The sequence below is a fragment of the Coloeus monedula genome, assembly GCF_965178545.1.
Source record: "Coloeus monedula genome assembly, chromosome: 2".
In the NCBI taxonomy this organism is placed as follows: Eukaryota; Metazoa; Chordata; class Aves; order Passeriformes; family Corvidae; genus Coloeus; species Coloeus monedula.
Window position 1 is genome coordinate 120,208,973 of NC_138782.1, and position 19,578 is coordinate 120,228,550.

Consider the following 19,578-nt stretch of genomic DNA (forward strand, 5'->3'; position numbering starts at 1 on the left):
TGTCCCAGCCTGTCTCCATAGGAGATGAGGTTTGTGAGTTGGCTCACCTGCACAACTTCTTCCAGCTGCTCTGGGATTCCCATGTGAGAGGGTTGTGCCTTTGGCAGTGCCTTGCACTGCACATCTATTTCTGAACTCCACCCTTCTGGTCCTGGGCTGTTGTCTCAGCTTCTGCAGTTCAGTCTGTCCCTCACCAGCCTAGGTGGTGCCTCTCCTGTTACCTTTGATCCCCCTCCCTGGTGGCCCCAAGCTTCAGCTCCCCATCCTGTCTGGTGGCTCTGCAGTGGGTTGTCCCGTCCTGAACTGCTTTGGTCTCTGGAGTGTCCAGGCTGGGCTCCTGCAGCCCTGTGCAAGTCTGGTGCTTCAGAGCCACCAACAAGCCCCAGTGCTGCAGCTGGATTTGCTGCCCAGGCTGTTCCCATGCTTATGAACTCTGGGTGAGCTGGTGTGTTCCCCTGGAATGGGGCTGCCTGAGAAGGCCTCCCAGGAAGACTTTTTTCCTTTGGAGAAGTGGGTTTGTTCTCAGGGCATCTTCCACTTGCTGCCGGGTAGGTTTATCTCAGGCTCATTCTGGGAAGGGGCTGCTCAGTACCTCATGCTTCTCCCTGCTCTCAATGTCCTGGCCAAGGTGACTCCAGATTTTGAATAAACACAATGAATAGGCACAGGGACAAGCAGTCCTAAAACATTAGTTATTTCTGCAGTCCCTGAGAGCCTGTGCTGAGGCAGCTTTGCTTGGTGGCATTAAAACCAGTTTGTCTCAATTGCCATGTGCTGTCAACCCCATTCTTGTTGCCAGGCATCCATCTCCAGAGGGTTTGGTTCTAAACTTTGTTCCTGGTCATTAAGGTTTGTGATGCAGGAGTTCCCCCAGTCTCTGTGGAGTCCACAAAATGGCTCTGATTTGTGGTGACCTCACGGCAGTAACCTGTATTGAGCAGTTAGTGGGTTTAGACCATTTTCTGTGTGCTCTGTTGATGTTTTATCATGCTGATTTTTACTCAAAATGCTCTGTGGTGTGCCACAGCAAAGGCCCTTAGAGCTGCAGGTGTTTGCCTTACCTTGCTGCAGCTGCTCAGGGAACAGATCCAGGGGTTCTGCTGTGGCTGCCTGGCAGGTTCAGTGCTGGCAGCTCACCAAGAACATGGAGGAGCACAGGATCCTGGAGGCTGTGAAGGGAGACAGCCTGGTCACCCCTGCAGAGCCAGTGGAGGCTCTGGCCTGGCTGCCACGGGGACCCCAGGATGGTCAGAGACAGGGGTGCCCGAGGTCTGGGGGCCAGTGAGACCCCGCTCCTGGCAGCAATGTGCTGCCCACAGAGCTTGTGGCTCCCATGGAATCCTGGGGCAGGTGGGACAGCTCCAGGCTGTGGGGGAAGGAGGGACTGGGGGAAAGAACAAATGCGGGAAACAGACATAAAAGGGGCCAGTTGTGTGTAAAAAGAAAAGAAATAATGGATCACTACAGAGTACTCTTCTTTTCCAGTGGTTTGCCGGGTGCATGGGCTCTTTCTGGTACACAGGGAGAGCCCACCTGTATAGCCCACCCTTCCATCAGTGTTTTACAGCTCAGGGACTTCACTCCTGCAGGAACAGACACAGGTATTGACAGCCCTTGTATGAGCCGTGCATCAGGGAGGAGCTGCCTCTTGACACACCTTGACAGAAGGTGCAGCTCTATGGGTGCTGTAGGCAGGTGAGCTCAGGGGCATGACTGGCACCCCTATCCCTCCAGCAGACACAGACTGTCTCCGGAGCCTCACGTCTGCTCTGTGTGAGACTCCTCAGAAGAGCTACCCTGGGGAAACTGGGAGCCACAGGCCAAAGCCTTGCTGTAATCCAAGACCACAGGGACAAATGTTCTCCTCCCCACCCCACCTTCCTCACCTCCCCCTCCAGGAAAGAACCAAGGACCAAGACCACACCTGTATTTTCTGGTCTTTTAGTTTGAAAAAAGTATTGATTGAAAGTGTACAACTGAACATGGGGTGGCCGCAGCACCACCACCAGATTGTTTCACAAATAAAAACAGAAAGGGCCTTAAATAATTGGGTGCAGATTAAAAAAACCTCAACAGTGAAAAAGTTCTTCCCTCTGAACAGAAATTCACAGGCACAGAAATGGCAACAACCACATGGAGACAATGTGGGGGACATCCTCCTCCTCACCACGGACTCTGCGATGCAGCGCTCCCAGGCGCAGCTCCATCCTCACTCCCTCTCTGGAATGGTTACGGATGAACAGTGCGACATGCCCTTGCTAACCAGACCCGCCCCCACCCCCCGACCAGGACACGGACAAACAAGGCCTCTGCTAAGGCTAAAAAAAGGACAAGACTTGGAGTCTTGAGTTCAGCATGGGTAAGAAACGAGAGTCTGGTGAGCACAGCCCAGTCCCCAGGTGGGCACTGCTACTCCAGTTTGGCCTTCTTGGTGCTGTCCCCACCGTTCTCCTCCGCTGGTGCTGCTGCCTCCCCCAGTTTCCGCTTCCCACTCTCAGCAGGTGGGTGTGTGTTACGGGGTTTGAAGCTGATAATGATGCAGGTCATGTTATCGCAGCCGGTGCCATCCCCTGAGGTGTCTGGAGCCAAGCACTGATCCAGCAGCTGGGGAGGGACAGGGCAAGTCAGCAGAGAGAACAGATACACACTGGGACCACCCTGAGGCACTGGGCCCATTCCGGCATCTGACAGTGGCTCAGGGGCTGCCAGGCCAGACCTGTGCAGGAGTCATCAAATGCTGTTCCCACTGGACAAGGGACAGAGATAGCCTTGGCAGGCCCAGGTTTCTGAATGTGGGCAGAAACTCCTTTGGCTGGACAGCACCCCTGAGGTCAGACACTGGCTGGAGTGCCCAGGGAACCCATCTGAGGGAGCGGGAGGGCAGAGCCAGGCACCGAGCTGGGACACGGAAACACCACATTGCTGGAGGGACAGCAGAGCTCCCGATCTTACCTCTTCTACAATTGAGGAGAGTGGCCGCAGGACTCCATTCTCATCCTTCTGGGTGATCTTTGACTGGATGAAATCTACCACTTCCTGGCTGCTCATCACATTCCTGCAGAGCAGAGAGTCAGAAAGGCAGGCAAAGGGAGCACACATGCCATAGTGTCCCCAACAGGCCTTCCTCATACCCAGCTCTGGGGAAAGGCTAGAGCAGTGATGCCCCAGAGGCACAACAGCTCCCTCACCACTCACCAGATTCCATCACAGGCAATGACCATGAAGTCGTGGTCATCGTTTATTGTCAGCACTTTGATGTCAGGCAAGGCAGAGATCATCTGCTCTTCTGGAGGGAGGTTCTTGTTCCGCTTGTAGAAGTGATCCCCTGTGGTGGGGAGGAAGATGTCTGGGCACAGGCAGTGCTGCCTGCCCTCGACAGTGAACAGCACTGCCTTGCCACAGGGCATTCCCAGTGGGATCAGTGAGTGCTCCCACAATCTGGATCAGGCTGTGGCCATGAGCAGAGGAACCACTGCAGGTTCCACGTGTAAGCTCTGGCAAGCCCAGGGAAGAGGGGCCTTGGCCAGCTCAGACTCTCTTTACTCCAAACCGAGTGCCCCTTCCCCACCTCCTGGGCCAACAGCACAGAGCACCTGTCACCTCTGCAGAGGCTGTGGCTGCCCCATCCCTGAAGTGTTCAAGGCCAGGCTGGATGGGGCCTGCGACAACCTGCTCTAATGAAGGTGTCCCTGCCCATGGCAGGGGCTGGAAGAGGTTGAGCTTTAAGGTCTCTTCCCATCCAAAACACTCCAGGGTTCCTTTTCTGATTCAAAGTTCACTTGAGAAAACTGGCCCTCAGCTCTGGCTAGCAGCTTATCTGGAATCATCCTATGAAGGGACTTCCAGGGCCACCACAAAATAGCAGGTGGGAATGCCAGTGTTGTGTAACCTCAGTGGCTGGCACTGCTGTCAGCTTGGCTATCCTGAGGTCAGCACTCCAAGGCCAGGCCTGCCAGCATCCTTCCTCCTGCTTACCAATGGCCCTGGAGAGGTTGAGGCCACCGTTCACCCTTCCGTCCATGGTGACCTTGCCACCAGCATTCTTTATCCTGGCCAGCTCCACCTCATCCTCTGGCTTGTGGTCGTACGACATGTCGACAGCCTTGCCACCCTCCGACACGACACAGCGCGAGTCCCCAGCATTGGCCACAATCAGCTGCTTGCCCCGGATCAGCGCCACAACAGCGGTAGTCCCGCTGTCCGAGCCAGGCTGCCAGAGACAGAATTTTGGTGAGATTCCTTTCTCTGTCTCCGTGTCAGGTCCCTAAGGGAACCAGCACCAGCTGCACAGCCCCAGCAGTGTCCCAGATCCCAAGATGATGCATCTCACCCCATAAGCACACATGAAACAATGGAGAAAGCCCGAGGGAAGTGGGAAACACCAGGAGTGTGTTCACTGAAGGGCAGGGTTAGGCAACACCTCCATCCCAGTCTCATGCAGCTCAGTGGGTCAGGACTCTCTAGTGTTCCATATGTCTGTCCCCTCCACTCTAATGTGCTAATTCCAGCCCCAGCCCAGCTCGAGCACATCCTCACTTCAAGTCAGGACATCTCCCCAAAGGGAGAAATTGGCACCTTGGAAGCCATGTCCCTTTTACCTGACCTCCTGGGTCCCTGGCCTGCCTGATTACGCTGTCAAGGGCTGAAGAGCCACAGGCCTGGTGAGGAGTGATACTGCGCTCCAGAGCAGTGGTGCCAGCAGAGCTCTCCTGTTCCTGCCCCATGCTCTCCCCCCACACTGCTTTCCAAGCACCTCACACCCAGCAACAGGCTCAGCCTCTTTGATCTCAACCTGCTGTCCAGGCCCATCCCTCAGCTTTTGCACAAACCCATGTTGTCAGCAGCTCCCTCAGCCCCAGCCAAGGGCACAGGGTGTTCTATCCCCACCTGAACAGGAAAAACCCCTAGCTGAGTCTCCCAAGTGCCCCTGGCTCCACACTAAGCTGCAGAACACGAAACCAGGGTGTACACCTCCTCTTTCCCCTCCATGCCAGGCAACAACATTTCCTCCTCTTCATCCTCATCCTCCTCTGCTTCTTCAGTGTCATCTTCATCATCTTCATTCTCTGCCTCTTCACTGCTGTAACCATCCTCATCCTCACTGCATTCCTACAAGAAGGGAGAGATACCACAGGAGTCACACAGGACACTTGGTGCTGTCCCCCCACTGGTCCCTCCATCCTGGGGACCAATGGTCAGTTCCCCCAGAGGTGTGAGGTGACCTGCCATGTGTCCCCCACACTTGATGGCTACAACCAGAGCAGCTGGTATCATTATAGCAGGGGATGAAGGGATGGTGCATGCAGCAGGACCAAGGGCTATCAGCTATGGCCGCTGCAGGATGAGTGTGTGTCCTTCGGGGTTAGCTCAACAATCCCAAACATTCCCATGGGATGGCCTCAAAGGATCAGCCTGAAACACCTGCTCCTAGGAACACACCTAGGATGAGCCAGAGGCTCGTCTCAAGTACCACCATAAGCAATGCATTCTGCCCAGCCAGAAGGCCACTCTGTGCCAGTGCTGTTTCCTACCTCACTGTCTTCCTCCTCTTCCTCAACCTCATCTGACTCATCCTCACTGTCCTCAAAAAATTTGGATTTGGTTGTGCGCTGGGGCTTTCCCGTAGAGGAGCAGGAGGGCCCGGCCTCCCCAGTAGAAGAGGTGACGGCCTCGTCACCTTTGCCTAGTTCAGGCTTCTGCAGAGCAGGGCTGTTGCCTCCAGCGCTGGCTTTGTCTGAGGTGGAGGAAATACCCGTGATTTCTTCGTCTGGCTTCCCGTTCTTCCTCTCCTTGTGGTCGGGAAGCTCCCCTGGGTCAGCCTCTCCATTCATATTTGACTCCCCATCATGCTGCTTGCCTGTCCCCTCCACAGCGTTATCCCCAGCTGCAGCTACAGACTTGGCTTTAAGGTTCTTGGTGCAGTTTTGTCCATAACGTGTGAGAAGCTCCTCAATGGTCATTGTGGCTTCTTCATGCAGAAGAGCAGCTTCCTCATTATCCACTGCAAATGGAAAAGGGAGGGGACAATGAGAGAGGGTCAGAGAGCAGGATACCCACCCCACTGGGTCCTGTGGTGAGCTGCCCCAGCTGAGGCTGCTGCTGGCAGAGTTCCAGCAGTGCTCCCTAGACTGACTCTGAGCACACAGCCAGGCCTGTGCCCTCCCACAGCTCCCAGGTGCTATAGGTGAGCAGAATGGGAACAGCAGGGCCACAGTTTTGACCACAGTGCAGCCTGCCAGTGCCCCCATTGCCCCAAACCCAGTGCTCCCTGGCCAGCTGAGAGCACCACAGAGTATTTACATCAGGTGTAAGGGCTGGTGGTAGCACAGTGTTCACATCAGGTGTGTGGCTGGGGGGCAGAGCCTCACTTTCCCAAGCATAGGCTCCTTGGGAGCCACAGGGAAGCAGAGTCACCACTTCCATGTGCAGGTTTGGTCACTAATGCTGCAGCTGGGAACAAGAGAACAGCTGCTCCACGGGCTTGAAATACCTCAGGGATCCCCACCAACCATCATTTTGACAGGTTCAACAGGTGAGAGCCCAGCTTTGGGCATCTCCCAAATGGGACTAGACAGAAAGTGGGATGCCTTTCCACAATGACCGTGAGCCAAAGACCACTGCGTCCCTACTGATAGTTTGCTTTGCTATTTAATCCCCAAAGGAAAACATGCTCCTGAAAATACAGAACAGGAAGAAAGAAAAACCCAACCAACCAGCCACCCACTTCATCCCTGTCACCTGGAGAAAAACAACCAACAAATTCAGCATTTTCAGACTGACATATTGTTCAAAGTGACAGGATCACCTTGCATCTGCCTCAAGGCTGGTCACAAGGTACTCAGCAAGAGCAGCACAGCATTCCACCCCAGGAAACACTTCCTGGGCTGGCAACCACTTGCTGGTGAACACTTGCTTCTTTGTGGGAAGAAGAATTGCTGAAGAGACTGGGATCTGCTTCAATCCTACCTGCAGCTGGTGGCTGCCACCAGCCATGGAGAGCTGAGCACTGCACACATCATTTCCCTTCCACAACTGAGCCCAGCTCAGAGTTCCTGACACATCCTGGAACCCTGCAAACCATGGAGGAAGTTCTATAGAAAATGGTGGCAGGCTGTTTTGTTATCCACAGCATTAGGCTCCCAAATGGATAAGGGTTTTCCTAGCACCAGCCCAAAGCCATGGACAATACTAAGGGGCAGAAGCTCAACTTGGCCAAAATTTAACTGAGAAACTGGGACAGAAAACTTTGTGCCCAAGGAGACCTGACCCTCCTGCAATACACCCCTGTCCTGCAGCTGCAGCCTTGTCTGTTCAGTGGCATCTGACTTACCATCATCTTCATCAGCAACTTTCTCCTTCTCATCTTCATCGTCCTGTGGCCGCCCAGCCATTTGAGAGAGCTCCTTAATCACCTCCTCTGTGGTGAGCTTGGCATCAATGGCCAAGAATGCATCTTCCAGGGCCTGTGTGTGAACACAGACAAGAGTGAGCAGCTGCCCCTTCCCTACGGGATGCCTGCCAGCCATACTGTGCAATCCAGTCTCTTCCAGCTTGCACACCATAACAAATCACAGCATGGCTGCAGCTGGCAGGGCCCTACAGGGTTCTCCTGATCTCACCCCCTGCTCCAGCAGGGACACCCAGAGTCAGCTGCCCAGGACTATGCCCAGATTCTGAACAGCTCCAAGAATGGAGACTCCATCACCTCCCTGGACAACCCACACCCAACACAAGGGCTTTCCTCTCTGTTGGCACTTAGCCCAGGGCAGAGTTGGCTCCTTACCTTTTGCAGTTTGCCTTCTTTGTAGGCCTTCTGGTCTTTGATGATCTCAGGCAGGTACTTGGCACAATACAGGGCAACTTCTTCTCCTGAAAAAGAGGAAAAACTATTTAAAGAGGCTGATCCTTCCAGACAGAACCTGCTGAATTCCCAAGGTAAATCCTGGGACACAAACCAGAGCTGTGTCACAGAATGGTAACACAGCAGCTGAGTCTGGGGATCCCGCTCACACCTTCCCAGTAGGATGTGCAGATGGCCCCAGCAAACCTCAAAGAGCCCCAAACCAGCAGGTTTGGCCAATGCTGGGAGCTTCCCAAGAGGGAGCTCAGGCCCACAATGACATTTAGGCTGACTCTTTAGGTCCAGCCTACCTGGAAATCTTTAATTTCACATGTCAGTGAAAGCAGAAGGGAAGCTTTTGCTCACTGTAGACTCCCTTGGAGCATTACCAACATGCAGTGAGCACATAAAAAGTGTTCTGTGTTCTAGTGTGTGTTCCAGACTAATGGCAATGAGATCCCAGAGATTTAGATGAACCTTTCAGGAGACAGGGCAGTCACCTTGGTACAGGAAAGAGCACAGCAAGATAAACAGCAGCCAGAACACTGTGCTGAGAGCACAGGGGATAACCAGGACTGAGAAACAACTCAAGTGCTCATCCTAGAGCAGCTGATAGATTTTTAGAAGCCAGAAACTCCCCCAGCTTGCTAAGTAACAGTGTCAGGTATGGAATAGGGCATGGGAGGGATTTGTTTAGAACCTGAAGATGCTACTAAGAGAGAAGGAAGAGTAAATAGTGAGGGATAATGCATTTCTGTAGATTATCTTGAACAGGGCCAGAAAGAGTAGTGTGAGATGTAGGACACAGGAACGTGGCTCACACCTCACGAAGAAGAAAAATTAGAACCAGAAACTGATAAACAAATGAAATGACTGCACAGAAAGAGGAACAGGGCAAGCTGCAGGCAGGTGGAGGGTCCCACTGCAGGATCCAGAAACATCTTGAGGCTGTGTTGGACCAGTCATTCCCTGTCATAGTACAAAGAAGTTGCAGTGTGGGTGGCTGGGCACAGCATTCCAGAGCCTACCTGCACCTGGGGCTTTCCTGTGGCTGTGGGCCATGTGGGCTCCTTTCCTTTGGGCTACAGGACCATTTTCACACAGAGGGTCTTTCACAGGATGGACCAGCCACACAACTCCTGATCTTCCTGCTGCACATCCCAACTTCCCTGCCCTTCTCCGAGCCCAACAGAAACTGTGCGGGCAGCTGGGCATGGCGAAGAGTTGTGCGGGCAGGAGCAAAGCTCTGTGAAGGAATGGGGAAGCAAGGGAAGAGAGGGGAAAGCAGCAGCCAGCCAACAGTTCAGCAAAGGGAATGCAGTGGGAAGTGGAGAAGTAAGGAGATTTGGGAGAAAGACAGAAAGAGCAGACAAGGGACTTTTCCAATGTACCTGCAGAGAAGGGATCAAGTGGTCATTGAGAGAGAACAGAAACAGCAAAATGGCTGCTGCTACACAGTGCTGCAAAACATTCCATGGTACAGATCCAGGGAACAAAGAGACTGGGTCTGACCTGGGAACACTGGAGAGGACCTGTGATAAGGGCCTAGAGTGACAGGACAAGTGGGAATGGCTCCACATTGACAGAGGGCAGTGTTAGATGGGATATTAGGAAGAAAGTCTTGCCTGTGAGAGTTGTGAGGCCTTGACCATTCTGTGTTTTCTCCAAAAAAAAACCTCTTGGAGGAAGACGAAAAATTGTTGTCTCCATGAGATGGAACCTGAAGGATAGTGATGACCTCAGTGCAGAGCCCAAATGGCAGATGAGGCTCAAGGTCAGTGTTGGAGTAACAGATCTCTCAGTCAAACACCACTAATCACTGCAGAGCCCAGCAAAGAGCAGGACCCAACACCAGCCTTTAACAGGTACAGCACAAAAAAAGAGTCTGGTGTGGGTCAGGTAAACGGCTCTTGGGAACACCTGAGCCACCATTGTGACCTGCAGCTGTTAACAGATACAAATCCCCTCTAACATGCTCTGGTCTATCCATTACTAGCTCCAACCCTTCCAGCCCCATGGTGGGTGCCAAGAAAGGACTGTGGTGATTTAACCCCAGATGGCAACTAAGCACCACCCAGCCCCTTGCCCACCTCTCGTGGAACCGGGGAGTGGATTGGAAGAGTAAAAGGCAGGAAACCCTTGAGTTGAGAGAAGTTTAAAACAATAACAGTAATAATAATTTTTTAAAAATAGTGAAAAAGAAAACAACAAAGAGAGAAAAATAAACTTCAAGACAGACGAGCAATGCAAGATACATGTCAATGAAGATGCATTATTAAAAGAAAGGCTAAAGCACAAGTAGACAGCAATAGAGACTGATCAAACACACCCCCCCTGCCTCAAGGGGCAGAGTGCCCAAATATCATTCTCCAGAATCTGGGGGCAGGGAAGACCAGAGCACATAAAAAAGAAGCTGGGGAAGGCAAAAAAACTGGCCCAGCAGCATCTTTCAAGTACTGGAAAGCTTGTCCACAAGGGGGAAACATAAGAGAAAAACTAATGAATGAAATAGAAAATACTAATATGTAAAAGAACCCCCAAACTCACCCTTTTTCAAATAACACAATAATAACTTTTCCCAACTTATCTGGAGCAGGAAGCTTACTGGAGAGTTTCAGGCTGAGAGATGAGCAAGGTACAGAAGAGAAGCTAAATTCAGTTTTTACACTGGCAGATAATAAAGCTTAGCAAGGTTCCCACCCAAAACCTTACTCTTGCATGGGAGAGACCTGAGAAATTGTTTCAAACTGAAGAACTAATGCATTAATGAAATCACACGATAGTAGGGATGGGCAAAAGCTGTTAGTCTAAATCAGATTCAACTATATCCACACCCTTCCTGATACGGTTTGTCTAGGAAGAGCTGTAGAGATTCAATCACTAGAAATCTAAAATATGAGTTAGAAACTCACGCCAGTGCTTTGCCATTCCATGCCTTTCCCTAATGTCTACCTTGAATCTTCCCTATTGTATTTAAGAATCCTAAACACAATACTTCATGTCCTACACTAACAGGAATGTCATGAGTGTCCAAAGTCTCTCTAAAACCCATGGAGTAAGACCTTGGCAGCTGAGAAACCAACACATTGAGCTCAGAGGAGAATAGATGGTTTGATACTAGTCATTCTTGACCCATTTTTGGTAGATGCTCCTTATCTCTATTTTTGCCTGACACACACAAACAGTTCCCGAGGTGAGCAGCTCCTGACCCCTACATCCCATTTCCTTGTCATTCTCTGCCTTTCAGCACCAACCCATCATCCCCACGTTCTCAAAGATACCCTTCAGGACATCAGTGACTGTTCCACATGGGTATCTGCACACTCTAAGAAGAAGTTCAGGAAAAAAATAATTTCAGAACATGAAATACATTCTTCAGACTGAGACAACATCTTTGGAAGAGCTACTTGATATATTCGCAGCAGTGACAGTCACAAACTGGCCCCTGTGTTACAGAGCCAATGAACAGGAGGAAACAGGCAGTTCAGTTAATCTACTCCACACAGATTTTCAAAGAGCTTTCAAATAAATCATCAAATGTTTTCCATACTAAGCTGCCACAAGAAAAGCAGGGAGGTTGGATAGGAGCAGTTTTCAGAATGGAGAATGGCCACTGGGAGAGCTCCTTGAAAAGCTATGTTGTTCAACATCTACATAAATTAGCAGGAAAAGATGTCAGTAAAGCATGATGGATCACTCAGGATGATCAAAATTAAAATAATTTGCAAGATTTAACAGCAGGATCTTGAGCTCTTACATGATACTGGCCGAGGAAATTCTGTAGTAATATTAGCAATAATATGTAATAGCAATATTCAGTCATACAAGCAGAGACAAGCCTAGGGCTCCTCTGACTGGAAAAAAAGACATGGAGTCCAAAATAGCAAAAGTGAAAAGTACTACCAGAGTGATTATTCCTTGTGTCATGGATACTGCAGTGAAATGATCAGGCAGCAGATTTAACCATATCTGTTTCAAATAATGATTCAATGCAAAATGCACAGTGCAAACAATCACCAAACATAGAAACCTTCTTAAAATGCAATTGGATGAATTCACGAAGAGGTAGTTCATCCAGAAGACTCCAGCACGTCTCCAGGATGGAATGGCTGCAATCTCCAGTTTAAGGAGCCCTTACCTGGGGAATGGATCTGCCTGTTTTGATTTTCAGTCTTTTCTTGGGCAACCACCAGAACACACTGCCTAGAGTCAATCTCAGGTGATTTTTCTTACCACTTTTTCTTCTGTGACTTTCCTGCCCAGCTTATCCACCACAAAAACAGTCATTCTCAAAAGGTACAAAAAATGGAATACAAATCTGATTTCAATTTCAGATCAAACCCTGACCTTCCTTCTAGGACCCCTAAGAGGTTCAGAACCTCTCTTGATGGTATCTATCAAACAAAATGCTTCCCATCAAAGAGCAGAATTCCTAACAATAGATGGATGCCCCAGCAGCCATGGACAGCCCAGAGGGGTCACACTGAAGGACAGGACAGAGCAAAGCGGACGCAGTTACCTCCATGTCCATCGTAGACAGAGAACATGGCTGTTTCACTGTCCAGCTCGGGAATGCAGTTGTGGGCATCCTGAAAGAGAGAGCAAAAGTCTGGAATGACAGGGATTGCATTAGACCCACAGAAAATCATAGAACCATGGATTTGTTTGGGTTGGAAAAGCCCTTTGACACCACTGAGTCCAACCATTGCCCCAGCACTGCCAACCCAAACTGCTGTCCCATGCCCCCACATGCCCTGTGCCAGGGCTGGACAAACCTTTCCATGAAGAAATTGCTCACAATAGTCAACCTGCACCTGCCCTGGCACAGCTTAAGGCTGTTTCCTCTTCTTCCATCCTTTGTTTCCTGGGAGACAAGCGTGACCCCCACCTGGCTGCACTCTCCTGTCAAGGAGTTGTAGAGAGGGAGAAGGTCCCCCTGATCCTCCTTTTCTCAAGGCTGAGCCCTCCCCAATTCTCTCAGCCATTCCTCATCAGACTCGTGTTCCAGACCCTTCCCTAGCTCCATTCCCATCTCTGGGCAAAACACAAAGGTCAATAACACAAGCCATGTACGCTGCACAGCGTTCTCTCCATAAGGTCTCTGTGGAACAGCCAGCTTTGAGGAAGGTGCCCCCATGATTTTACGGCCAAGAGCCTAAACTCCTTCCTCTCTGAGCAGGCAAACCCACCTTGGCTATTGCAATGCAGAGCCTGGAACAGATGGCCAGGCTGAACCTTTCTGCTAAGCCCTTCCCCTGCTCAGCTAACCTCCTGACATTCCTTCAAGTCTAACCTTCACTCATCACCTCACCACCTGACACATCCCACACACCTGTGTTCAGGAAGAACATGTATCCTGTGATATGTTCAACAGCGCGATCTTTTCTGTGGTTCATCACCTTAAACGTGCTACAATTGCCCCAAACCACTGCGCTTACTCCAAGACAGCAGGCTCAAATATCTGGATGTGTCCATGCTGCCAACAATATTCCAAAATTTATACACACACGGAACTAGATCACAGCCGAGCAACCACTGAGCTCTACTGCTTTTTTTTTTTTTTTTTTTAAGGTTCCTTGGATAAGGTCTCTTTGCTCTCCAGAGTTCCAGCATCTTGTGGAAGAGAACTTTATTCCTTGCTTAGGAAAACAGGAACAGAGAGGTTCTGGGTTTCTGTAGCACTCATTGTAATGAAACTGCTGGCACTGGGATGAAAAGAGCTTCTGAACAGGCAAGTGACCATCTGAGTTCAAAACGAGTAATGACTGAATGGTAATGCAGGAAATTTCCCCAGCCCTCACTGGAGAGAGCAAATGAAAACAGGGATAAACCAAGAAGCAGCATTTTAGTGCTCACTTTTCTGAGCATTCACAGAAGCCAGTGAGACAGTGAACCATCAACACAGTAACTGGGATAAGTCTCAGGTGACCAAATAGCAGTGTAATTAAGGAGATGCAAATGCTACTGTGGAGAAAACTCAGCACTGGCACCAAAAATGGTCTGTATTGCCCTTGCTGAGCCCCCACTGCAGCCTGTCCTGATCTGTCCCCTCATTGAGCCCCGATCCCAAGGGGGCAGATGGGCACAACTGGCACATGCAGGTGGGAGGGCTCAGCTCCCACACTGTGCATGGCGCTTGCTCTGCCCTGCTCCAAGCACAAGTGCTGGTGGCTCTGCACACAGGGCAAAGCCAGGTCCTGGCATTGCCAATGCCACGAGCAGAGCAGCAAAACTACCATGTGCTGCCAGTTACCAGCCTCCAGCGCAGCCCCCAGCCCTGGCCAGTGAGTTGCAGTGACTGTCCTCTCAGTGACTGGGATGCTGTGCACTGAAAGAGTTCACAAAGGTTCCAAAAGTCCGCTCCCTGCTATCCAACCTTCTGGGATCCCTCACTCTTCCCCAGTCACCTGAGTGGTTACTGTAACAGTGGTGAAAAACAGTGTGTCTGAAACATCAAACATCCAATTCAGTTGAAATGAGTAGGCAAATTAATAAATTAACCTGAGAGTTAATTTAACAAATCTCCATATTTTGAAGCAAGGGCTTTTATTCTGAGCCTGGGAGAGGATTGAAGCTGCAAACTGGGCTGTTGGTGTCTCACTGTGGGGGTACAGCCAAAACAGGAGCAAAGAGTTTGGAGAAGCCCCATCCAACCACATCCTGTGCCTCCTGCTATATCCCAGAGTACTCCTCCGGACCATAAAACTGACTTCAGCCCTTTTCTTTGTTGCTTCTAGTACCTAATAATTTTTTTTTTTTGTATCCTTATCCTTTGGGTCCCTCATCTGTCCCAAACATTTCTTTACTCCCAAAGCAACCTCTCTGGACTAAGTCACAGTATTTCTTCAGAGCCCTGTACATCCACCTCACTGGAAGGCTCCTAAAACCCAAGTACAAGGTGACAAGTACAAGGTTACACCCAAAATACCTGTGTCTTACCACGTGCAAACTCTGACTGGCTTCACCAACACACACAGAACTACAGCATTAAGCACAAACATTTGCTCAGAACTTTCTCCAAGCCTTGCAGAAGGGTGAAAGTGCAATTGAATATGAAGAAAATGAAAAAACAAAACAAGACAAGACAGAGAGCAGAACACAGAGCACTGGAATGTAAGAAAATGGACTGCTCAGCTGTGTGCTCTCCCATCAGGCTCTCAGAAGCAATCTGCAGCAGGTTCAGCTCCTGCCGTCTGCTTGTTTCTTGGGATAACTCAACTAAATCATGTCCACACTGATGGCCTCAGTGCTGCCTCTGCCAGTAGGGATAAGCCAGAGATGTTGGGTAGTGCAGAACTCACATCTGCAGCTTGGGGCCTCGTCCAGCCTCTGCAAAGGTACCAGTGACAGCCCTCAAGTGAGTGAGGTTAGAGCCATGTCCCAGCTGTGGCAGGGCTGAGTGAGCCCACCAGCATTATAAATCAGGGCTATTCTGCTCTCCCTCACCGCAGCCTGGTTCCTTAACACATCCCAGCTCTGTGCAAAGGGATGCCAGAGCCATGCCTGCATTTAGCCGCTTACACACACGTTAATCGCCTTTGAGATTACACTCGGTGCTCCAGGAGTGTCCCTGTGCCATCAGTTCCCCCCTCCATGTGTCACTGGGAAGGACCAGCTCAGATACTGTCAGCCAGTTCGGCACACACATACTCTGAGCGTATCTCAGAACACAAGCACCAATTCTGCCTCTTCTAGCCCAAGAACCAGAGCCCAGGGTTTTACACAGAGAAAGGAGGAAACACCTCTTGTCACTAGTTTGTCACCTGTACAACTGCTGTCCCACTCCAAGAAGTGGTGAAGTGTCTGGCAAAATGGCTCACAAATCCATACCAGCAAAAATTCAACATCTGACAGCCTGAATGGGACAATTTCACCAAACCAGCCACAGGGCTACAAACCAGACACTGAGAGATGTATCTGTAGTGGCTGCAGCGACAAGGATTAATCCTTACTGAATTCAGCTGTTTGCTGGCTGCCCAGAAGGGAAAACAAACCAGCACATTATTAGTACTCACAGAGGGTCTGAAGTTCACAGAGCTGCAGGGCCAGCAGCCCCACACTGCCCTCACACCAACCAAGAGCTTTAAGAGCAGTTCCTGCAGCCTCCTGCACTAGGGGAATGCGGGCAAACACCTGGATCCTCAGCCACGTGTGGGTCTGGTGGTAGCTCATCTGCCCACAACGAGCCCAGCAAAGCCGGGACTGGCAAAAGGAGACAGAGTAGCCGTAAGAATTCTTCCTACGAATTTTCGTATAAATAAATAAAAAAACAAGGAGGAAGCACAGCAAGACACCGACACTTCAGAGAAGAAAACCAGGCATTTCCCCTGATAATTTCCCACTTGCTTTCACTCACGACTTCACCCCAAGCACCAAACGCTCCTTCCTTCGCTTTATACCCCGAATTCCTCATTTCTCGCAGGGATTTATCCAACCGCACGTGTCCCCCACGACACTGGGGGACTCTCCCCGCAGGAGCCGTAACACGCGGCTGCCGTGTGGAATTCGGGAAAGGCTGGGGCGGCACCGGGAGAGGCAAAATGCCCCTCCCGGCCTCGGGAGGGAGGGGGTGACCGAGAGCCCCCGGACCTCCTCGCTATTTGGCGCCGTCGGGGCCTGTCGGCGCAGGACCCCGAGGAGTGCCGGGTGTGAATGCCGCCGCCCCACCAGCCTCACCCCCTCACCTCCATAGAGACGCGCCATCCCTGCATGGCGCTGAACCCGAAGTGCAGCGGGCGCGGCCCGAGCCCAGCGCCGTCCCCAGAGCTCTTCACCGTGTTGGGCTGCGACAAGTAGGCGCCCATTGCGGCCGCGGCGGCCTCGGTCGGCGGCGACCGGACCGGACCGGGGGGCGCGGGCGGAGTGCGGGGGCGGCGGGACCTCGCACCGGCGGGCGGCGACCGGAAGTCGCGCGGCCGGAAGCTCGGCGGCCGGAAGCGCCGACCATAGAGGCGCGGCCAGAGCGGCACCGCGGCCCGCTCCGCCCTGAGACTACCTACACGGCCCGCCGGTGGCTTCGACCTGCCCTGAGGCTCCTCCGGGGGAACAGCGGACTTGGGACCGGCGATGCCGCCACCGGCGCCGCAGGCGGCCACGCACACAGCTAAAGCCGCGCACGCTCACAGCTGCCAGTGATATCGCCCTGCCCCTTTCCATGAGGGGTCCGCGCGCACACAGCGCCTTATATAGGCTCAGTCACGCCCACCGGCCAATAAGCGACTCTGCGGGTCCCCTGTCGCACTCTCATTGGCTACTGCGCAGGGCTGCCCCGCCCTAGTCACCACCCCCCAGGGCCCTTTCCGTAGGGCGCCCCCTGTCGTGTGAGGCGCGGCGGAGCTCCGCCCGCCGGCCATTGGCGGGTGCTGACGCGCCACTCGCGGCGCTGATTGGCTGCGGCAGAGGCCCCACCCCGCACGGCGCGTTACGCAGCGCGGCGGTTGCGGCTGGGACGTGCTCGGGACCGGGAGGTGCCGCGGGCCCGGTAAGTGCGTGGCTCCCGCCCCTCGCCCCCCGCCTCGCTCCGGGACCGGCTAGGTCGGGCGCCGCTGGCAGGCCTGGGGCGTGGTCCCGGCTGACAGGCCCGGCGGGCGCGGCCCGGTCCGGCCCGGCGGGCCCAGTCAGGCCTGGCGCCCCACCGCGCCTCACGGACCGCGCCTCTCCCGTAGGGTGTGCGACCGCAGCATGTCGGAGGGCGAGTCCAAGCAGGTGCCCGGCAGCGGCTCCGACCCCAAGCCGGAGCCCGCCTCATCTGGCCCGGGGATGACCTCGGTGTCTGCGCCGGTGACTTCCGCGGCGCCCCCAGAGGAGGAGGAGGAGGAGAGCGAGGACGAGTCCGAGATCCTGGAGGAGTCGCCGTGCGGCCGCTGGCAGAAGCGGCGCGAGGAGGTCAGTGCCGGGGGCCGGTTCCCGGAGCTGGACTGCGGGGGAGCCCGGGCGGGGCCCGGGCGGCCGCTTGTCCCGCCCCCCGCCCCGCTCCTCCTGCCACCTGTCCCCGGGATAAGCGCTCCCAAGAGTGGGGGTCCGTCAGGCTCCCGGGAGGCAGGGAGATGGGTGGCCCTTCGCCAGCCGCAGGGCTTCCATTCCTCGGGCCCGGAGCGTCTCGGCTGGAGCGCAGCCAGTGATGTCTTCCCCTGCCGCAGGCCGGTGTCACGGCCAGCTGTTGCTGCTGTGGAGTAGGGAGTGGCTCCGGCACTCCCGGTGTGCATCGCGTTTCACAGATCTTTCGCTCTGGGAATGGTAAAGAGGAATGACTGGATAGTTCTTGGTGTTCACTGGGGAGTGTAGATGGTACCTGCTGCCGAGGTGGCCACCTACTTGGGCCAGTTACCCGGTCTCATCAGCTTTTGAATCCTCGCTTTTGGTTTGCTTTGTCGTCTGCAGTCAGGATAGAGCAGAGTCAGCTCACACAGGCTTGTTTCTTGGCCTGTCCTACCCGCACCCCACTGCTCATTGCATGTGCTGGCAGTGTGGTGTGTAAAGGCACAAGGAGATTAGATCATGTTGTTTGGGACATATCCTTTTTTCTGCACGTTGCTGGGCTCTGTTTTTCTTCCTGGGGGCTGTCTGCACAAACTGGTTTCTGCTCTGTGCTGGCACAGTGCCCCTGCCCTAGCTGGGCAGGCTGTGCAGCCCTGGCAGGTGCTGACAGTCAGGCAATGTGCTTGCTCCAGCGCTGCGGCACAAGTGCTGATGGGGCTTTTCTCAGCCAAATCAGGGGCTAAGCACAGGGGTTTGTCTGCTTTGTCCACCACTGCAGAAAGGGCAGTGCAAACCCCAGTGGTGGTGAGAGAGTAATTTGTTCTGATGTAAATTTGGAGGTCAAAGTAAGGTCAGGGATTCCCCGCAGTTCTTCACCTTTGCTTGCTGAGAGCTGTCATGGTTTGGTTTAACGTGAGCCAAACCATGGCATGGTGTGGTCAGAATGTGCCTTTTCTGGCAGAGCTCCGCAGATTGGTTACAAATGTAGCTTTAACATTTGAAAAAAAAGTTTCCTTTTCCCGTTTTTTTAAAGAAGTGTGAAGCTCTGGTTCTGTCCTTCACAATATATTCCATACCTGAAGTGCTTTATCTCTTGCTCTGCACTGAATGGGCACATGCTGGAGAACAAAGCTGGTTTGTGTCATCTTTTCAATGTGTTTTATTTAGTACTGATCATTTTGACACAAAGAGACAAAGGAGTTCCTGCGTTCTCCTACACGACAAGTAAGATTTGGGATGCTCTAGTGTTTTCTTTGGATTTCAGTTCCCCCTCAGCAGAAAAATTAAGGCCCAGACACAAGAAAGTCATTGAAATTTCGGCGTAGCTAAATGAGTGTCTTATGGCTTCAGGCTGCCTCTGTGGAGGTCAGAGCTCTGCTCTACCACCACAGGTTGAGGGATGGGCATTGGGGCCGTTGCTGAGTGATCTGGGTGAGCTCAGGGCTGCTGCTGAAGCCCTCACTCATCAGGGCTGCACAGATTATTTTCTGACTGGGAGCGGCCTCAGCTGCAGCTGTGACCCTGCAGTGAAATCCTGGCCTGTCTCTGGGTTTCACATGTGAATTTGTGGCTCAATTAGCCCCCAGCTTGTGGAGAGGCTTTTGTTCCCTGAACTGCATGACATCAGACTCTCTTTGCTGTCTTAAGTATTTGGGCTGATCTGCTCTCCGGAGTAAACTCTTGCACTGCAGATGTTGTAACATGAAATTTATTTGGAATAACAGCTTTACTTGCTGAGCATCCCAGAGCAGCGTGGCCTT

The 19,578-nt window shown here is 52.6% G+C and overlaps 2 protein-coding genes across 3 annotated transcripts in view; one reads left to right on the forward strand and one right to left on the reverse strand.

Moving 5' to 3' along the window:
- Positions 1-1,925: 1,925 nt before the first annotated feature.
- On the reverse strand, positions 1,926-16,975 carry PPM1G (protein phosphatase, Mg2+/Mn2+ dependent 1G). 2 transcript variants are annotated; one of them, XM_082302748.1, is made up of 10 exons: positions 16,525-16,975; positions 12,360-12,429; positions 7,784-7,869; positions 7,331-7,463; positions 5,532-6,001; positions 4,972-5,109; positions 3,976-4,210; positions 3,196-3,325; positions 2,953-3,055; positions 1,926-2,604 (listed from the first exon to the last, which is right to left on the reverse strand). In XM_082302748.1, exons 1-10 carry the CDS (start codon positions 16,642-16,644, stop codon positions 2,410-2,412), a joined length of 1,680 nt encoding a protein of 559 aa, XP_082158874.1. In that variant the 5' UTR covers positions 16,645-16,975; the 3' UTR covers positions 1,926-2,409. The 2 variants fall into 2 exon arrangements, with proteins under 2 accessions (XP_082158874.1, XP_082158875.1); XM_082302749.1 differs by lacking the exons at positions 12,360-12,429; positions 16,525-16,975 and adding an exon at positions 8,869-8,934.
- Positions 16,976-17,260: 285 nt separating this feature from the next.
- The window catches only part of NRBP1 (nuclear receptor binding protein 1), a 33,998-nt gene continuing 31,680 nt past the window's right edge, over positions 17,261-19,578 (forward strand). The window contains exons 1-2 of the mRNA XM_082302728.1: positions 17,261-17,321; positions 17,506-17,725. Of these exons, the coding sequence (XP_082158854.1) occupies positions 17,522-17,725 (204 nt within the window). The 5' untranslated portion in view covers positions 17,261-17,321; positions 17,506-17,521. The remainder of the gene's footprint in view (positions 17,322-17,505; positions 17,726-19,578) is intronic.

Coding starts and splice junctions, on each gene's coding strand:
- PPM1G (XM_082302748.1), bottom strand. CDS start 16,644: ATGGGCGCCTACTTGTCGCAGCCCAACACGGTGAAGAGCTCTGGGGAC. Junction 12,430..16,524: donor GATGGCGCGTCTCTATGGAG/GTGAGGGGGTGA, acceptor TCTCTCTTTCAG/GATGCCCACAACTGCATTCC. Junction 3,326..3,975: donor CAACCTCTCCAGGGCCATTG/GTAAGCAGGAGG, acceptor TCCCCACCACAG/GGGATCACTTCTACAAGCGG.